At 39.7% G+C, this 20,120-nt stretch overlaps 1 protein-coding gene across 7 annotated transcripts; it reads left to right on the plus strand.

Annotated features, from left to right (window-relative positions):
- Positions 1-721: 721 nt before the first annotated feature.
- On the plus strand, positions 722-18,707 carry LOC122840655 (serine/threonine-protein kinase tousled-like 1-B). Of its 7 annotated transcripts, none has more exons than XM_044133204.1 (22): positions 722-1,315; positions 3,089-3,210; positions 5,096-5,164; positions 5,328-5,366; positions 5,513-5,588; positions 6,239-6,282; positions 6,358-6,441; positions 6,544-6,624; positions 6,737-6,829; positions 7,887-7,997; positions 8,889-9,025; positions 9,172-9,363; positions 9,585-9,687; positions 10,191-10,288; positions 10,898-10,979; positions 11,090-11,181; positions 12,832-12,921; positions 13,689-13,858; positions 13,934-14,069; positions 14,939-15,050; positions 15,139-15,246; positions 17,410-18,707. In XM_044133204.1, exons 1-22 carry the CDS (start codon positions 1,189-1,191, stop codon positions 17,557-17,559), a joined length of 2,316 nt encoding a protein of 771 aa, XP_043989139.1. In that variant the 5' UTR covers positions 722-1,188; the 3' UTR covers positions 17,560-18,707. The 7 variants fall into 7 exon arrangements, with proteins under 7 accessions (XP_043989139.1, XP_043989138.1, XP_043989142.1 ...); XM_044133203.1 differs by having other exon boundaries at positions 727-1,315; positions 6,352-6,441; XM_044133205.1 differs by having other exon boundaries at positions 740-1,315; positions 6,352-6,441; positions 9,621-9,687.
- Positions 18,708-20,120: the final 1,413 nt, after the last annotated feature.

The raw sequence follows: 20,120 nt of genomic DNA on the forward strand, positions 1-20,120 counted from the left end.
CCATGAGCAGGTGCATATGAAGTGCAATGTGATTGTTTGTACCCTGGTGTGTTGATGCAATCTGACTGCAAGGCTGAAAGACAACATGCCCCTTTACAGCGTAATTAACTTCATCTGTAATGGTAGCATTAAGTACACTTAATAAAGTTTTTAAGTGCAGGTTTTTCCCCCTCCCATGGAAAAAATAAAACTTTTATAGAGTGTAAAATATGTCATCGGGTGCAAAAGGGCTAAAGAAGTAGGACAAGTTGCACGCTAAAGTAAAGAAGAGACTGTATGTGTGTGATGCCCTACAAGATGGCAAAGACATTTTGATGCACTGCACCAAATTTGGAACAAAACACCTTAGAGCCCAGACCACATCACTATCCTCCCACCTGCACCCCCTCCCTGCAACTTGTACTTAAAGACTAAAAAAAAAGGCAGAACATCGAGACCACAGCCCAGTCTAACACATAGCATGCATGAATACAAGCACAAACTCTCTCATGTCAACTTAAAACATGCATCTTGTTCAATAAAGCACTTAAGGCAGAACGCCAGTCTGTTTTAATGTATATTAAAATGATTCGCTGTTGTTGATTAAATGTAAATGTGCGACTTCTCCCTTCGTGCTCTGGATGCGGACAACAACTTTCAGCCATTTTTTATTTTTATTTTATTTTATGTTTTGGTCGGGATGTTTGTTGTTGGAGCCTAACAGGAAAACTGTTCCCAGGTCGACGCGGAGCGGCGGCTTCCGGTGAACTCAGAGCTAGTTTGGAGGAGGGTAAAATGATCCCAGATCAGTGTCTGTTTCAGTGTCAAGCCTGCTCTCGCGCTCGCTCGCAGAGCCGCCAGCCTCGCGATAGCCTCGCCTACCAACATTAGAATCAAAGCTCCGCTCGCGAACTGGATGCTGACAGGCGCGCGCTGTGCGGTCATCATGCAAAGGTTACACTGGATCCGTGTCAAGAAGCCGCTCCCCCGCAGGACCCTCTCGGGCGACAACATGCGAGACGTCTAGCGGCGACGAAGACGGGACTGACATCTCTCCCCTTACTCCTCTCCCAGGTTTTTTTTTCTTTTCGCCGTCGTGTTCGTCTGCGGCAGGTGCCGAAAAAAACCAAAAACGATGAACGCGATAAGTTCGAGATTTCCGCAAACAGCAGTGTGTGCTCTGGCTCCTCTCGGCGGTAAAGTGGCTTCATGAGTGTCCAAAGTAACAGTGGAAGTGGTGGTGGAAGTTTGGAGGCGACGCCATCTTGGTCGCAGCTCTCCTCGTCCCCTACGATTTCTCAACAACACATAACGGCGACCGCAAAGAGCAAGGAAGGTACTGAAACGCCTCGCCGAGGGCTTGACCCGCTCCCGTTTTAATGAAAAGGTGTCATTTTTATCGTGAGACGGAGGCCATTTCGGTGGTTGGGAAGCTAACGTTTTGCTGAGGGGGAAAAGAAGAAGAAGAAAGAAAAAAAAAATGGATGTCAAGTTCACTGATGCCGTGAATTGGAAGCCAAACGTCAGCTGTCAGTTCAGTTTAATGCCAGCTCTAAGTAGCAGCGAGCTAAATCACCATGTTTCCTCAGAGGCTGCAGCTAGCTTGTTGACTTGTTTGTGTAGCTTCCAGGTTGAAGCCGTATCAGTGTTGCACTTAGTATCATTTGCCTCCTGTCACTTTGTAGATAAACAACGTAAACTGTGCATGCATCTATTAATGCATAGTTCTGCACGTCCCTGCTATTATTATTATTCTTATTAACACGATAACAGGCCGTAAATGTTACTTTTCTATTAGTTTTTTTTGTGGATGCATCTGTATTTTTCTCCGCCTTGTTTTTCGACGTATTTTTTGTGTATGGGTTGGGTGGGAGAAAGTAATTTACTCCTAGACAGTGTGGTTGTTAAACCGTGATAAGTGGCAACAGCTGGTTTTAACGTTACAGCTTGATCCATTAGTAATAAGGGACACGATCTGCAACGTTCAAATATTCAGAGCTTTTGTTGTGTTGACAAGTTGATTTCTAAGAAATTTTACGTTGTTTTTTTTTTGTCAAAACTGTTCGAGTGACATACTGTACCTCGACGAAGAAAAAAACAACAACAACGAAGCAGTATGAAGCTAGAGCTCCTTTGCATTTCAATCAACCCCCAAATCACTTTCTATTCTGTCCTAGGGTAACCTCTGCTACGTGCTCCATAAGGGTTTCATAATCTCCATTATGCCTTTTAAGGCCTGCCCCAGTGCCAGTAGCTGTGTAAAGATGACAGCCTGGAAATGTCCAATAAGGAAACAAACACTTGGAGCAGTAGGGAGCAGAGCAGCTGTGTTACCTCTCCTCTGTGTGGAAACTGGTTGTACCAGATCAAAGCCCCCCTGTCATACAGGCTCACATGAGTTTCTTTCTACATGTGATGATTTTTTTAAAGGTATATTTGGGCTTTTGCTTAGCTGCAATAGCCTTTGTTTATATATGTATATATATTTTTTTTTTTTGCAGTGTAAGCGCCACTGATGCACACATGTAGCATTTTAATTAGACATGCTGTGAAAGGCCTTGTTGATTTTGCTTTATGCTTCTTCTTTTTCTTTTTTCTTTACGAGTTTAGGTTAACAAGTTCTAATTGTTCAGCTGTAACTCTGCTATTCTAGATGCTCCTAGTGTCTCCGGATGCATAAATGTCAGTATCTTGTGTGGAGCTGTTGTTTTGACTGCTCGGTGTGATGATACCGTGGGTTAGCTGGTGGAAAATTTTTGTGTGGACAGACTGGAAGGCTGACTTCACCCACTCTCGCCTTTTCACTTCCTGACTTCCCAGTGCTACCGTGACCTTTCTGCTCAGTTTGGAAATGCTCCGACACTAATCTGCTGCACCTTCCACCACACGCATTCTTCTTCTTCTTCATTTTTTGTTTTTATTTTTTTAAAGGACCACCTTCGTATTAGCTCCGTCCATTTGGTTTTTACTTTTCTACGTTTACTTCCTACTGTTGACATTTTCAGGTCTATCTTGAGTTGATTTTCTATTGTATTTAAAAAAAATGTTTGTGGTGTGTGTGTGTCACTGAATTGACTAAAATGACAACACCTATGTGCTTTAATAACAGGAGCGATGGAGGAGCTACACAGCTTGGACCCCAGGAGACAGGAGCTGCTGGAGGCCAGGTTTACAGGAGCTGTCAGCGGCAATACAGGAGGCAGCACTGGAAGCGCCAGTGGAGGTGCAAAGGTAATGGCAGCGCGTCCCCACCCCTGCAGGCGCCCTCCAAAAAAAATAATTTAAAGAGCCTAAACTAAATCCTCGATTTTGAAATACAAAATGCACACAAATGCAACAATCTTTTTATAGAGATGCACTGATCGAGCCGACTGACCGATACCGATTCTCTTTATTTCTGCGATTTGAGCCGCTCGGATTTTGCTCAATTTGTGTTTTTGCTTTTTTTTCTGAAGACTGCTTATGAGCTAATATGTATTCAGTATGTGTAGATTCCCCATACGAACGTAACAGATAGAGAAGCAACAAAGAGTCGGCCGGTGATTGGTTTTCCACTGACTAATTTCGGAATGGATTAGTACAGACTCCAAATGAAGGCAATTTGCTGAAAAAACCCCCAAAATATTCAGAGCAGTAATTAATTACCTAAACTGTAGAAAAAAAAAATCTACATTTTGTATTTAAGATAAAAACACTTTGTGTAAATATGTTCTACCCAAAACTCGTCAAGTGGCTTAATTTGGCTTCACCTGGTTAAAATTGATGCTACATTATTACATTTTAGGCAAGAAAATATTTATATTCTTATTTTAAACATAAGCTGAATTGTGTATTTTCATTGGTTAATGTATTTTTAGTATTGAACAAAAAGGATTAAGCTGTTGACTAAATAATCTGTAAAATGCATCGACATTTTATCCAGTTAATTCAGAATAATTGATAGAATAATTGATTACTGCAATAATCATTAGTACAGAGATGTAAGAATGAAATTTAAACAATATTGTATTTTTCATGGTATCAAATGTTAAATATTTTGTTAGAAAGTAAAAAAAAAAAAAAATTAGCTGGAGATCTGAATGCACAGTAAATCAGCACATTCCTGCCACACTGACTCTAATCGCTAATATAAGATACTAAAGACAGTTTTAAAATGTTAACCCTATTATCATTTTGTCTTTGTTTTAAATTGGTGAAACACTGACGACTCTCTCACAGACGCGGTGTGACATAATGTCTCCTCTGAATATCAATAATGACCACCCACAGTCTGACGGCTAGAGAAGCATTTAATATGCCGTCCTGTTTTTTCTACTTATATCACTGTTATAGTTTTTGACGAGAGATCATACTCGGCAACTCCAAACTTTGCAAAAAAAAATAAAACACCCAAAACAATCAGAAATCAGTTTGAGCGTTCTGATTCGTGCATCAGCTCAATTGAAAATGAAGCCATAATAAAATAATCTCCACTTTTGGTGCATTTAATGAATGGGGGGGGAATAAAATATAAAATACTTGTAGCTCACCGATCAAAGCTAACAGGAGGAACAAATACAGATTTCAATCACATACAAATCTATTAGTACATTACTAGAGTTTACTCTTTTTAATTTTAGGCACTCAAACCTTATTTAAATACATTTTCTTGTGCTAAACGCTCCATGATGAAATGGTAACAAGTGACGATTAGCTTAAAATCAACTTCAAGACAAAACACTTCAGCATAATCCAAACGGTATTCAAAAGACTAAATTTTGAAGCTACTTTAATCCCAGAAATAAAAGTCCAGCCCCAGCTCCCCCACGCTGGAAAATCAGGTTAAAGGTTCCCGTTTTCCTTAAAAGGACTCTTAAGTTCCTGGAAATATTCACGTGTTGGGGGAGAAATGCCAAGTGACACACCTACTCACTAAGAATCTGCATTCCTGTCAGGCGTGTCAGACTGCAGGCCTGCCGCCAGCGCCGGTTTCTCTATTCTACACGTTTCTGTAAGAGTTACTGAGCTTGCACAACACACCTGTACAGACTGTTCTCCTGTTCGCTGACTTGTGTGCGTGTGTGTGTGCGTGTGTGTGCGTGTGTGCGTGTGTGTGTCTGCATCTGCATCTGCGTAGGGTCTGGCTAACGAATCCTCAAACCACAGCTACGGGAGTCTGGGGTCATCCAGCGACAAAGAGTCGGAGGTAAAGCCCACACACAGAGACGCTCACGCACGTCCTTTCTCACGCAAAGACACAAAAGCTGAGTTTCTAACATGTATGCACACATAAAGTGTTGTTATGCACCAGCCGCTCTTCGCTCTGTCTCTCCCTCCACTTCCACCTCCACCTTCTTTTCTCTTCCTAGAACTCTGATTTGAAAAGAGGGAGCTCCCCTGCCTACTCAGTATGTACTCTTTCTTCCTGCTGGTCTTTCCTGCTGAACACCCTGCACTGCGCTCTGCTTTGTTAGGTAAAACGCAAGGGACTTATGTTTTTTTTTTTTTTTGTCTTTTCTTTCTCCTGCTCCTTTCATCAAATATCGATTGTCAGACCCCGGAGAAGAAGTACTCCGAGTCGTCCAGGGGCCGGAAGAGGAAAGCCGATACATATTCTGAGAGCAGTCAAGGTGTGTTGCATTAAAATGCTGGGATTCACACTAACTTAACCACCCGGCAGCTTCCTTTTAAAATGTAATCAGGGTTTAAGCAATTAATCAATTATTGAATTAATTGTCAACTTGTTTAGAAATCAATTAATCCTTAACATGAATATACAGACTCAAAAAAGCCATTTGCAGAAAGAACAAGATATTCATTGCAGTGATTAAGTCAAAACTGCTAAATATTCACAATTTGCATTTAAGACTAATAAAAAATTTTAAAAATTAAAAAAAAATTTAACCCAGGACTCAAGTGGCAGAGTTTTAGCTTGATCTGGCTCAGATTCTTTAAGAAAAACAAAATCTCATATTAATCATCTTTTTTGCAATCTGGTTAGTACCGGTAATTCGTAACGCAAAAAAGAATCTAGAGATAATTAGAGGAATGTTATGTTGTTGCATTTTAGGTAATAAAATGTTTAGTTTCCTATTTAAAAATGGAAAGGAATAGTTTGTTTTTTTTGTGCTTCTTTTAATGTATTTCTAATAGTGTTTAAAGGAGCTTTGAGTATTTACCCCAAATATTTAGAATGTGCTATTTTTCATATTTAAAGGATTAATTGATTAATCGTCTTAACAATCAGTTAATAAATGTAATTCTGCTGCTTGGTTTCCAGGGAAGACTTCGACACGTGGGCCGAAGATCAGCGACTTCTTTGACGTGAGTAATTCTTTTTTTTTTTAATCTGATCATTTGAAGCTGAAGGTTGATTTTAAGGTTTCTACAAAGTTTCAGGGCGGAAACGGCTCCAGTCCGGTCAGAGGGCTCCCATCGATTCGCCGCTCCCCACAGAGCTCGCAGTCGGCCCCAGGCTTAATTGTACGCGTCTCCCTGAGAGTTGATTCAGACCACAGATTTCTTGTGCGGTGTGTGTGTGTGTGTGTGCGTGCGAGGTTGTAACTTTTCTCTGTGTGTGTGCAGATCCGTCAGAACAGCTCCTCTCCCACCAGCCTGTGTTTCGCCGAGCACAGTCTCAAAGCTTCTTTAAGCAAATGTGTCCAGGTTTGAGGGGGGAAAAAAACAAAACCCATAGCACACGTTTTGTTTTGAGATCATTCACGCCCTTTCTCTCACCAGCGGACGGCTTAGAAGTACGTTTCTGTTGCGCTTGCAGACGGAGCTGACGGGCCTGAAGCTTGCTGCCCTGGAGAGCAACAAGAGCCTGGACCTGGAAAAAAAAGAAGGGCGGATAGACGACCTGCTCAGAGTGAGTTCTGTCTCTGCAGTCAAATGTAGCAGGGTTCTCGAGATTCTTGAAAATGTTTACGTTTCAATTTGGTGTTTTCAATATTTGGAAAGGGCCTCATTTCATTATAAATGTTGGATATTCAAACTGCAAACTTTTGTAATAAAATGCAATCCAACGTTTTATTAAAAGCCTAAATTTAGAAAGCATTATTCACAGTTAAAATCAGGTATTTAAAGATAATAAGAAGACACTCACTTTTTTTCCTCACTGTCTGAAGTTAAATCAGACCAGATGTCTCTTGGATTAGGTCATTTAGAATGACCAAAATTATTTCTTTTGGATAAATGCCAGAAAATGTAGCAAGAATATTTTCTTAAAGACTTTTTTAGAACTTTCTCAGACCAGTCAGGTGTCCAGAGGGTCTGAGGGAGACTTTTAAAAAGTAACATTATGTTAGATCTTGGATTATTTTATCCCTGCTGTAGAATATATAATACTATCAGAAGACATTAACAATACCAGCGGGAAACGTCTATGATTTAGTGTTCTTCCACTTCATCATACACAGGTAAATGTACAGGAACATGTTCTGCTGCTTCATAAATCCAGCACTTTGCCTGGAAAGTTGGGAATTTATAAGCAGTCATGTCAGCAAAGTTTCTACATTAAACATTTTTTTTTTTTTATCACACCTAATTGTTTCAGATAATTAAAAAAAAAAAACCTGATACCAGACAAAGATAACCTGAGTAAAAATAAAATGTAGTTTTCAAAAGCTGATTTTATTACTCTATTGACCAGCAACAAAGCTAGCTTCATCTGAAACATCCCGAATGTGTCATAACATAAACGCACAGAAAAGCAATGCAAGCAACTTTCACACTGACAGTCACTTTTTTTTAAAGACATGGACATGAAAATGGGTGTGATTTTTTTTTTTTAAAAACGATCCTTCCTTGATGGATCATGAAGGTCCGCCTACAACAGGTATCTGTTATGGTTCAGTCTGGGCTGCGGTCTGATGCGTGGGATCGGGTCGGTTTCATGACGCGCCTCTTGTCTTCGTTTGTAACAGGCCAACTGTGACCTTCGGAGACAGATTGATGAGCAGCAAAAACTCCTGGAGAAATACAAAGAGAGACTCAACAAGTGCATCACCATGAGCAAGAAGCTGCTCATAGAGAAGGTAGTCTTCACATGCATGACCCGTCTTCACCGTAGCGACGTCCTTCAAATCAAGCCAAATGGGTGTCAGACATTTGTAGTACATTTGTGCAGCAAACATTTTTGTTTGTGCCTCTTGTCTTTTTAAAAAAATTGTAATAAACGTTCCCAGAGACCATCAAAGGTCAACAACCGACCCCCTCACTTTTTGTGTCAGTCAACTGTGCTACAAGCATTTTAGCTGCACAAACATAAAAAGCTGATTTGTATAAATATTGTTTGTGTAACCACTGGAAACCTTTCTTTTAGTCTTTAAAATTAAAATGGCACAAATTATGTAGCATAGTTATGCAATAAAATTACGAGAATAAAGTAAAAAAAAAAAAAAAAATCCGCATAAAGTCAAAACGTTTTGAGAGTAAAGTCGTGATATTACAGGAATGGAGTCGTTCTACGAGAATAGAGGCGTTGAATTCCGACTTTATTCTCCTAATAATATGACTTAATTTTATATTTTATACTTCATCATACACAGTTGATTGACAGTGTATTTTGTCTGATTTTGTACATGTGGACTAGCTGGTTGACCTTTGACATCAACTTTATTTAATTTGAAGAAGGTGGGAGGCCGACTTCACTCTTGTACCACTTTCTGCATAAACGTTATAGGGAAGCATCATAGCTTACCACTGTAACCAAGTTTAATGTGTCATTTATTCAATGTTCAGGCTGAAGGTGTCTATGTTGAAAGGCTCTTCTCATTCGGTGTGTTTTGTACTTTTTGGCATTGTTCTTCAAGGCAAGAGATCTTTGAGGGTGTAACTCTGTTTTCTTTGAGCTGGAAGAGAAACTCCATCCTCTCTCGGCTCATGCCGCTGGGAAACCTTCATCTTGTCCTGTTTTCGTCCAACAGAGCACCCAGGAAAAGCAGTCGAGTCGCGAGAAGAGCATGCGGGACCGGCTCCGGCTCGGGCACTTCACCACGGTCCGACACGGCGCGTCCTACACGGAGCAGTGGACCGACGGATACGCATTCCAGAACCTGATCAAGTGAGGATTACTGTCAAAAACACTGTTTCCAAACAACCTCAGCTTCTGCTTTAGTTGTTTTGCTTCACACGATCATGCGCCTGCCACTTTTTTGGCTTGTTTGGACCCTAATTTATCATCTCTGGTGTGCTTTTTCTGTCGCCCAGGCAACAGGAGAGCATCAACCAACAGAGGGAGGATATTGAGCGGCAGAGGAAGCTGCTGGCAAAGCGAAAACCGCCAAACCCAGCGTCCCCCTCGCTGTCGGTGGCGTCCACCTCCGAACCGAAGCAGCGCAAAACTAAAGTGGTCAACGGCAACGACTCTGACCCCTTCCTCAAGCCCTCCCTGCCCCAGCTGTGAGTCAACAGAAATAACCGTCTGCCGCAACGGGAAGATGCCGGACCGTACAGAATGGGGGGGCGGCCGCTTGTCGACTATTTATACTCTCTTAGAATCGCACACACTTGATTATATACCCTTCTGCTGCAGAGCATCAGGGTTTGAACTGAATTAAAACGCACCGGGTGTTTTGAATTGAATCTGCAATATGTTTAGCAAGCATTTGATTCGTTTTCAGTCACCCAGTTCAGCTCGGTTTCTCCCGTTTGGACAGACTGACCCTCGCTGAGTACCACGAGCAGGAAGAAATCTTCAAGCTTCGGCTCGGACACCTAAAAAAGGTCAGTCGTAGAGTAAAGTTGCAGAAAGTGAAGAAGAATCACCAACAGATAAGGTGTTTACACATGTATCTAAAAGTAAGGTCTTAAAATGTCTTGAATTAATTTTTTTAAAAAGTAAGTTGGCCTTAAATACAACAATAACAAGTCCTAAGTTTTGTCTTAGCTGGACTATTTAATCTAGTGTATTCTATATGTCTGAGTTTTCTTGTGGGGCTTTTGAGGCTAACTCACTGCTAGCATACCCTTGCTAACTAGCAATCTCTTTTGTGTCTAAAATGAATAAATGCAACTTTATTGCCAATTTGCTGAACAAAGCAAGACATGCTTTGGGTTTGTTTCCCCTTGTAGGTCGGAATTGATGGAAGAACAGTGGAGCTAAATACGTTGTGACGATGAGCAATAAATTGATTAATTGCACGACAAATGAAAACGCGCTCGATTCCTGCAGAAGAATCCTGAGCTTAAGCTTTATTTTCTCTGCGTTTTCTGCTACGTCTGGTCAGGAGGAAGCTGAGATCCAGGCGGAGTTGGAGCGGTTGGAGCGGGTGAGGAACCTTCACATCCGGGAGCTGAAGAGGATAAACAACGAGGACAGCTCAGCGTAAGTCCGCCGAATACAGTCTTAACATTTCTGTAAAAGCCCAACAACAAAACGTAAAACTCTAATCCTCACTATGATATTTAAAAATTAATACATTCTTCATATTCATCACTTGTAAAGAGTTTTTAAATCCAACATAAGTTTTGGAAATGACTCGGTTCAGTCGTGATATTCTCTTTGAATCGTTTCAGATGCTCTAGTTTTAAGCAGATTTTATTGAGTTGTTCAGAGAGCAGAAACTGTTCAAAATGTGTCCACATGACGAATCTGAGTTACATTTGACCAATTAAAGCTGCAGTTTGGCTCATGAGATCTGTTACCTGTAGCGAACAGCCATTCCAGTGAAATCAGAGCCTAACAGGAAATCTAATGAAGGAGTGGAGCTAAAAGCTACTTAGAGGAGATCGAAACCAAGATGGCAAAAATCGTCTCTTTTCTCGCAGCTTGAAGTTGCTTTATTTTCTGACATCTTGATGGCTGCTGCTGGTAAAGACACTGATAACCAAGAAGTGCTACTGACCTAATGGAATAACACCGGGTCCCTTTTTGTTGCAGATTTAGTTTCAGAGCAAAGTTGTATTTGTTTATAATAACGTCTTCCTCACACAGTTTTAAAGACCATCCTACTCTGAATGAGCGGTACCTGCTGCTGCACCTGCTGGGCCGGGGCGGCTTCAGCGAAGTCTTCAAGGTACCGCCTGCAAAACTGGCATCTTTTTTTTTTTTTTTTTTTTGGGCGACTTATTTTCATGTGAGTTTGCATCTGGAGACAAAATGTCTGTTCTTTTTCGTCACATGGAGGCATTCGACCTGTTTGAACAGCGCTACGCAGCTGTAAAAATCCATCAGCTCAACAAGAACTGGAGAGAGGAGAAGAAGGAAAATTACCACAAGTAGGTGTCTGCACACATTGTTGTGTTTACAGCAGACGGTTACGAGCTCAATCAGTCAGTAGCACTCTGCCTTGAACTTTTCCACTTTTTGTCGCATCGCAACAACATTTTATGTGACGGACAAAACGCAAAAGTAGAATAAAAATAATGGACATATGGCTTAGAATTTTACACAAATAAAAAAAAAAATCTGTAAATAACACACAGTGCAGCCAGTCGTACTCAAAGGCAACCAGATAAAAAAAAAAAATCACCTGTGTGTAATTTAACACCAGTATAATCTGCTCTGTGGAGGCCTGAGGGATTTGTTAGGGTTTGGAGGAAAACTAATACTGCATACCATTCTCTACATACCTCATAGAAACATGGTGGGGCTGCTTTTCTACAGCGGTTGGTCAGAACTAAGATGGGACATTATGTACAATAACTAATCGATTATTGAAGTTGTTGTCAACTAATTTAGTAATCGATTAATCGCTAACTGAAGTTTACAAATGGTCACAAAAAAAAAAGACAATTTTCTGGAAGAACGGCACAATGAGCCAATTTTGTACGACAAATATTTACATTTTCCATTTAAAATAATAAAGAATAAATCTTTGTATTGTCTACCCAGATCTCAAGTGGCATAGTTTTAGCTTCACTAGTTCAACTTCTGAGAAAAAAAAAAATCTCTTGCTAAGCACCTTTAATTAATCAGTTAATTAAAAATTAATCAACAGAGTAGCCCTACACAGTATTGATCAGTCTAGAAGGAAATGGCTGACACATGTTAATGTCAGAAGTTTATTTTTTTGTTGCTTTTTTTTTTTGTTTTTGCTACAGATGCATTCTTTGCTACAAATGATCAAGTGTATATTAAAGAAATGCTGTCATTGCATTTTAGGCAATAAAATGTTTTTTTTTTATTATTAAAAAAATTAATTGATTATTTCTATCTTTTAATGCATTTCTAAAATTGTATAAAAAGGCTTGCATAAAAAAAAAATCTGCTGAATACCCCAAAAAATCTTTTTAGCCGATTGTCAGAAATATTGATTAATCAATAGATTAATTGATGAGTAAAATAATCGTGAGCTGCAGCCCAACTATTTGTGTAGTTGAGTCGTCTCCCAGCCCTGCAGCCCTTCGCATGAACACAGAATGAAATGGGGTCAGAAACTGGATGAAACGTTTAGAATGACGAGGCTTTGGTGGGGTGGAACGGAAACCAGTTCTTTCTACAGATCCAGTTAGATCAGAGGACTGGATAGATATATATCTATATAGATCTAGATCTATATAGAGATATATATGCACAACAAGCTTGTCAAATTTGATTTGGATGACAAGCCTGATCATTTTCCTTCCACCTTACATGTATGTAGTGCTTTATGATGAACTGTCACGACAAAAAATCCACTCTAGTATGTCTTCATTTCAACAAAACATAAAACGACAAAATTAGCATTCATTTCTTTGAGACGGCCCCGTTTGAATTTCCATAAACCTGCATTTTGAGGTTCTGTATGAATAACCGCATGCGGTGAAAATATAGGATTGGTTCCAATTTATGAACATATTTCATTCCGATGACGCTGGACGCGTGCTAATGTTGTATCCTGAACTTCAGGAAGATAAGCGCTTCTCTTGTTGCACACACTTTGACAGGCATGCATGCAGAGAGTACCGGATACACAAGCAGCTGGACCATCCCAGAATAGTCAAGCTGTATGACTATTTCTCCCTGGATACCGACACGTGAGTTCACCTCTGCCCACACCAACATCCTCAGGTTGCTTTGGGGTTACAGCAGCGGCCATGTCTGAGAGTATTCAAACACATCATGACATGTTGGTATGAACATGCTGAATTGTCATCATAGAGAATAGATTTTCTATAAATATTATGTACAAAGTACACATTTTTTAGTGCACATTTATTTTGCTTTCTCTTTACTTTCATAGTAAATACGACCACATTTAGCAACCCACTTCTACTTAGAAACAAGCCATAATTTGCTTTCATTTCATTTATTAAACCTTTCTTGATGCAGCAGTCGTTTTTAAAGAGAGACCCAAATCCTGTTATTGCTGAGAACAGGCAGAATATTGCTCTTTGTTTCTTCATCTGACCCCGAAGTAATTTGCAAACTGGATGTTTCTTTACTTGCTTAATTTGAATTATTGCATGCTTAGTTTATTGTTGAGCAGTGGGGGGGAAAACAATGTATTTGTAGAATCATTTTTATGGCTTAGGAGTACTTTTGACTTTTGGCCTACATGACAAAGTTTGGACACCCCTGGTTTTCGTCATGCTTCTTTAGGAACAGAAAGTCTTGACCTCGACTTCTGTCCTACAATCAATGAAGGAGTTCAAATGTCTGGTGTTATGCAGCGAGCAACATGCACTCTCTGCAAACACTTCTGATCTGCTGTTTGCTTTTCGACTCTTAAATAAGATTTATTCTCCCGACTAAAGTCACGTTTTGGTCTTTTTTTTGTTGTTGTTGTTTGCTTTCGTTTCAGGTTCTGTACTGTCCTGGAGTTCTGTGAAGGGAACGACCTGGACTTCTACCTGAAACAAAACAAGCTGATGTCGGAGAAAGAGGCCCGCTCCATCGTCATGCAGATCGTCAGCGCCCTGCGCTACCTCAACGAGATCAAGCCGCCCATCATCCACTACGACCTCAAACCAGGTGCGTCGCGTGTCTCTTTCTTTGCCGAACGGAGCGACAGGGAGCGTTGAGTCTGACCGCGGTTACTCTGCACAGGGAACATCTTACTGGTGGACGGCACCGCGTGTGGGGAAATCAAGATCACAGACTTTGGTTTGTCCAAGATAATGGACGACGACAACTATGGCGTGGATGGGATGGACCTGACGTCACAGGGGGCGGGGACCTACTGGTGAGACGCACGCTCCAGTAGGAGCTTAAACTATTAATCGAGATTAATTGTTGAAATAATTGTCAGCTAATTTAGTAATCGATTAATCGTTAACTGGATTATACAGACTCTAAAACATGCCAATTGCTGGAAGAACAACACAGTCGGAGCAGTAATTCAGCCAAAACTGCAAAAAAATATATTCATTTAGCATTTTAGATTAAAAAAAAAATGTTTTTTGTCAGTAAGTATGTTCTACCCAAAACTCCTCAAGTGGCAAAGTTTTAGTTGCACCAAATTCTGTAATGATCTCAAATTAAGCACTTATTTTATCCTATTATTAACTGACAAATCAGTGAAATAATAACCAGCTCAGTCCTACAATGTATTGAAGTTAAGCCAAGCAGGAATAGCTGAGCATGAATAGGCATGTTGATGTTAGAAATTTTTTTTTTTTTGACTGCAGATGCATCCATTGCTACAAATACACAGGACTGCTGTTGCATTTTAGGCAATAATGTTTATTTTCTTTTAAAAAGCAATTTAACTATTTATTTATTTGCGTCTTACGATGTACTGCTAATATTGTATAAAAGAGGCTCAAATAAAAAAAAAATCTGCATAATGTGCCAAGTTTTTTTATTTATTTTTATTCAATTAATCGCCGGAATAATTGATTAATCAATAACTGAAATAATCATTAATCGCATTAGCTGCAGATTTCCTGCACGTGAAGAGAGACTGCTCATGAAAGCCCTGCATGAAGCGCTGCGTTTATTGTTCTAAACGTGGCCAAAGGCAGCGATCCGAGACGTATATTTAAGAAGCCAACTCTCCATGAAAAAGTCTGTGAATGAGGTTTTTAAAGTGTTTGTGTTGTACGTGTTCAGGTACCTCCCACCAGAGTGTTTTGTTGTGGGGAAAGAGCCACCTAAGATCTCCAACAAGGTGGACGTGTGGTCGGTGGGGGTGATCTTCTTCCAATGCCTCTATGGACGCAAGGTACCACCACTTGGCGTTCCTGCTGTCTTCCATGTGTTTGGTAAAAGGCTCTGTAGCCGGGATCACTCTGTTTGTTTCACTTCTGCAGCCGTTTGGTCACAATCAGTCGCAGCAGGACATCCTCCAGGAAAACACCATCCTCAAAGCCACAGAGGTCCAGTTTCCAGCTAAACCTCAGGCCAGCACAGAGGCCAAGGTGACCCACTCCCACTTTTATGGTTTACAGCTGCCGTTGCCATTTCTATCTATCTATCTATCTATGTTTTTTTGGGGTTTTTTTTTAGCATAAACTAGAATGTTGTAGCTTTGCTTTGATTCTCGGGTCCAGATGGGGTTAAATTCAAAAAGCCTTCACACAACTGAACTAATTGTTTAATATTTTATTGTCTTCTAAATCTTGTAGGTGTTTTTGGTTAAAAAAAAAAAAAAAAAGCGTACATTTTCTCCATTTATGCAGAACAGGAATTGGTTCCACATTCAAAGGTTCTCAAACTCTCTCTGTGTCACTCTTTAAAAGTAACCTTTTAGTTTTTAAAATCTTTTACATCTAGAGTCTGTGGCCTTTATAACCAAAAGAAACATTTTACTTTTAGGTCAGCAAAAAGTAAAAGTTTATACTAGCAAATGAAAAAACCACATCTTATAAGTTTAGCTAAATATCTACTTTAGAAAATTTGCGGGGCTTGTTGTTTTAAAGAGAAACAGTTTCATCTCTGTGTCTAGGATTTAAAATAAAGAAACATAAATCTTTGCAAACAGAGCATGGATTGTTTTTTTTTCCCTTTTATGATGGAAAACAATGTAAAGTAAAAAAAAAAAAAAAGCGTGTCGATTTAAATACATTATTGGCTTTTTAAATGTACTTCTTTGTGAACATTCATGTCAAATATTGCAACTGTTTAACAATCTGCATTTGTTGTTATATTTCTATTGAAAATGTGAGCTGGTTTTTATGTTTGTAGCTGAAGTTGTGGGAACCCCTTCTTCTACATGAATGTATTTTTCACATTGATAAAAGGCAACAAAGCTGAAGCATAAAAACTTTGTGAACATTTCAACCTCATAATCCCAAAACGATTAATTGGATTCTTTTGCACTTCTCTGTCAGCCCAACCCATGTCAATGAAAAGGCTTCTTCAGTGTTTGTTTGCTTTAAACTTGTATCAATTTGTCACCAAGCACCACGTTAGTACTAACTGGTTTTGCAGCTTTCCACTGGGAAATTGTTTACTTTGGTGTGAAGTGAAACCTACTTAACTCTCGTTAGCTTTGATCTCCAGTTACCGACTGAAGAGACACAGATCTATAAATAATTCTGTTAGTTTTTGTGGTTTAATTTAATCCCAAAGACTGGGCTGTAATTTAAACAACTGGCATTAAATGGTTGCAGTTAAATTTCAGATGTAAAATCAAATATTTGGATTTTTTTTTTTTCTTCTGAATACTTGGTTTATTTTTTTTATGTTATTTAAGAACAAAGTAAAAATTTCAGCAGATTATTCACACTTTGGCACTGGGATTAATCACTATGCTGGTTGTGGTTCGATGGAAGAATAATCCATCGACTGAAATCTTTAGTTTTTCTCAAGAATCAATTTTGTCTCGAGTCTAAAATTTGAGCTTGATATATTTCTGTTTTCACTATTGTGATTAATTAATTATTGAATTAATTGCCAATTAATTTAGTAATAGATGAAACATAACAATTGGAGTAAACGCATTCAAAAAAAGGCCAACTGCTGAATGAACAACATATTCAGATCAGTAATTAAGTCAAAACTGTAGAAGAAATATCAACAATTTACATTTAAGATATAAAAAAAACCAAAACTCTGTTCTCTTCAAATGGCATTTTTAGTTTCACCGGTGCGAAGTCTTTAAAAAACTAAATGTCCTATCAATCACCTTTTACAGTCTAATTATTAATTGGTAATTCAAAAATTAATCAAGGAGTCTATAAATGATTAATCATACGCTAGGGGAATGTTATGTTACATTTTGGGCAGTAAAATGCTTAATTTCCTATTTAGAAATGAAACAAATTGTTTATTTGCGTCCTTTAATGCATTTCTAATATTGTATAAATAAAACGCTCAAGTGGCTAATTTCTGCAGAATGTGCTAATTTTCATATCCGATCAATCTTAAGTGCCTACGATTAATCGATTACTAAAATAAGCCCTGAATTCGACTGAAAGGTTTGTACATGGCTCGTCACAAAGTAGGTGCAGTTCTGTCAGAATCTGGCAAAGGGCGTCCGTAAAGGTCGATGTAAACGTCTCGCCTGAACCCACAGCATGATGCTGCCTGCTTGAACAAGGTGAGTCACTAAGAAACCTTCTTCCTCTCCTGCCCTGCAGGCGTTTATCCGGCGCTGTCTGGCCTATCGCAAGGAGGACCGCTTCGACGTTCACCAGCTGTGCTCCGACTCCTACCTGCTTCCTCACATGAGACGCTCCAACTCATCCGGCTCGCTGCAGCCCACCGCCTCCACCCTCCCCACCTTCTGACTGACGCCACCCTCAGGTCAGTCTCAACACAGGATTGTCAGAGTTGGAGGACAATAAATGAAATCTGGACCTCCCTCTCCCGCTACGTTTCAAGAATGGACAATTTAGCAACGAGTAAAGTGGGGAAAAGAGAAGAAGATGGAAGGAAGTGTTTGACCGAACTTTACGACGACAGAGAAAGAAAGAAGAGGGAAATGGAGAAGAGAAGCCAGAACAGAGAGTGAACCAAGTGTTTCTGCTTTAACCCTTAGAAGAATCCAAAATCAGTATATGACCTCCTCTAGTTGCACTCTGTATAGCAAAATGCCCAAACAGATGACTGTAAACGCAAAAGCATCTGTGAGCAGCAGCGGGTGTGGAAAATACTCCCCTCATTTCAAACGAAACAAACAGACAAAAAAAAGACAGAATAACTCGTCCCGTCTCATCGAGTTTCCTCTGCACGCAACGGGGATTCGTTTTCAAAGTGATGTAACCCTGACGGGGGAGGAGGGGTTTAGATTTGCACTTCCTGTCCCCAATCGGAAGCAGTTCGCGTCTGCCGACAGTGGATCTTGTCTTAAATCTTTTTATTTTCTCGTCGTTGTCCAGGCGAAAGTCCGAAGGTCCGAGAAGCGACGTGTTGCGACACAGTTTGGACTCCATACGGACGCAGAGTCCGTTGTACATTTCTCACTATAGCAGATGTATTCTAACAAGGCTTTTTCCCCCCCTTTGCTTTCTAAGTGTCCTCCCCCATCTGTTTGTTTCCTCTCAAAAGCTGTTCTTCAGTTCGTTGCTTTTAGTTTATTTTTACCAACGGGAATGAATTTTCGACTCACGTCGGCCGTGTACTTGAACTTTTAAGAGGAAATTTCCAGAACCTGTCGTTTCAAAGGAATTAGTTGGGTCTTTTTTTTTGTTTTGTTTTGTTTTTTTTTTCCCTTCTGCAGCCAACATCAAAATGTCTCCTCAGATTTCTGTTTGCTTACTGACTTCCTTAGAAGACCTAGTGTGCTCTGTCGTGAGGAATATTCCCGCCTGTCCCCGTGCCAGAGGAGGTGAGAAAAGTCACTGCGTTTTATTAACTTCAGCTGGAAAACAAATGGATATATCAAGAAAAAAAGAAAAAATGTTGTCATGGTGTAAATAAAAACAACTCTTACCTGTTTGGTGGTGTCTCTTAATGGCGCATTTGCAGACTCAAAACTATAAACCTGGATTAATTGTTTTCCAACTCCGTTCACTTTCATTTGGAAAAATTTCAACAGTTAAATGGCTGCTTAAGGCTCCAACACCACAAGGGGGCCCCCAAGAGCATCAATTGATTTTATTTTCCAGTGATTGCATATTTTGCAAATCTGTCCCAAATTTTAAAAAACAAGATATAAAACTTTTTTTTCCCCCGCCAGGGGGTCTTTTGTGGGCTCTAGTGTCCCGTATTCGAAAGTAGGCTGACAGGAGAGGGGGGAAGACATGCAGAAAACGTCAGCCGGGTTCGGGAATCGAACCCGCGAAGGCCTCCAAATGTGGGTCGTGCTATCCCCTGCGCCGCCACAGCACGCCCGAAAAGATATAAAACTTTTCTTTAAATTCAGTGCATCATCATATGTTCCTTTCAAATAGTTAAATTAACATGTTAGCATTTCAAAATGTTAATTAATTAGAGCACTTTTGCTTGTTTGCTACTCCTATAAGATTAAAATTAAGGCAGTCACGAATGACTAATAATAGTGGATATGTTGCACTTTTAGGAATTAAGTATCTGATGTTGACATATTGGTATGGGGGGGTCTGAAATTAAAATCTGCTTGGGCCAGCCCTGGTTGTCATCTCAAAGCATGCGACATGTCCAACATGCCCAACTCTGATTCAGTTAGAAGGGATCAACTTTTTCTTTTAAGTAAAGCACAATCATACAGTCAGATTAAAGGGAGTGTTTTTTTAAGCGGTGTGATGAAAGAATGTGAAACCATAGCGGTTCGGTACCAGCATCATGAAGTCTGATTGGACAGCCGTAGAAATCCAGACCAGAGTCGCAATAACGACTCTGCAACTTCACTGCTACGGAATGGATCAAACGGAAAAAAAACTAAAATTTCCTTTTTTTTCTTTCCTTTTTTGCCTCTTGAATTTTTCATCAAATTTAGTGATCTATTTAATCTACTAAGGAGAAATAGTATGATTTCTCCTTAATCAAACTTTAAAGCTGCAGTGTGTAAATGATGTATTTTACATCTTTAAGTGTCACTGTGTTATGGCTAATCTTTGACAAAAAAAAAATCTAGCTCCTCTGCCTCCTTCCTGTTGTCCTACTACCACCAGAAGAAATAGATAAAGTCAGAAACGACCAATCAGAGCCAGGAGGAGCTTTGATTGGCTACTTGTTTACTAAAACGTACCCTATCATGAATGCTAAGGCTAGTTAACATTGCGATTATGGCGGATAAACGGTGTTTTTCTGGCATTAGCACATTTAGCAGTGAGTAAACGAGCATGATTAACACCTCTAAGACGGCTTGATTTTTTCCCCTCACAATTACGCACATTTTGGTTGTGTAGATAATTTTAAAATATAAATA

Source organism: Gambusia affinis, linkage group LG12 (assembly GCF_019740435.1).
Source record: "Gambusia affinis linkage group LG12, SWU_Gaff_1.0, whole genome shotgun sequence".
In the NCBI taxonomy this organism is placed as follows: Eukaryota; Metazoa; Chordata; class Actinopteri; order Cyprinodontiformes; family Poeciliidae; genus Gambusia; species Gambusia affinis.

Coding starts and splice junctions, on each gene's coding strand:
- LOC122840655 (XM_044133203.1), top strand. CDS start 1,189: ATGAGTGTCCAAAGTAACAGTGGAAGTGGTGGTGGAAGTTTGGAGGCG. Junction 5,589..6,238: donor ATATTCTGAGAGCAGTCAAG/GTGTGTTGCATT, acceptor CTTGGTTTCCAG/GGAAGACTTCGACACGTGGG. Junction 6,830..7,886: donor GGATAGACGACCTGCTCAGA/GTGAGTTCTGTC, acceptor CGTTTGTAACAG/GCCAACTGTGACCTTCGGAG.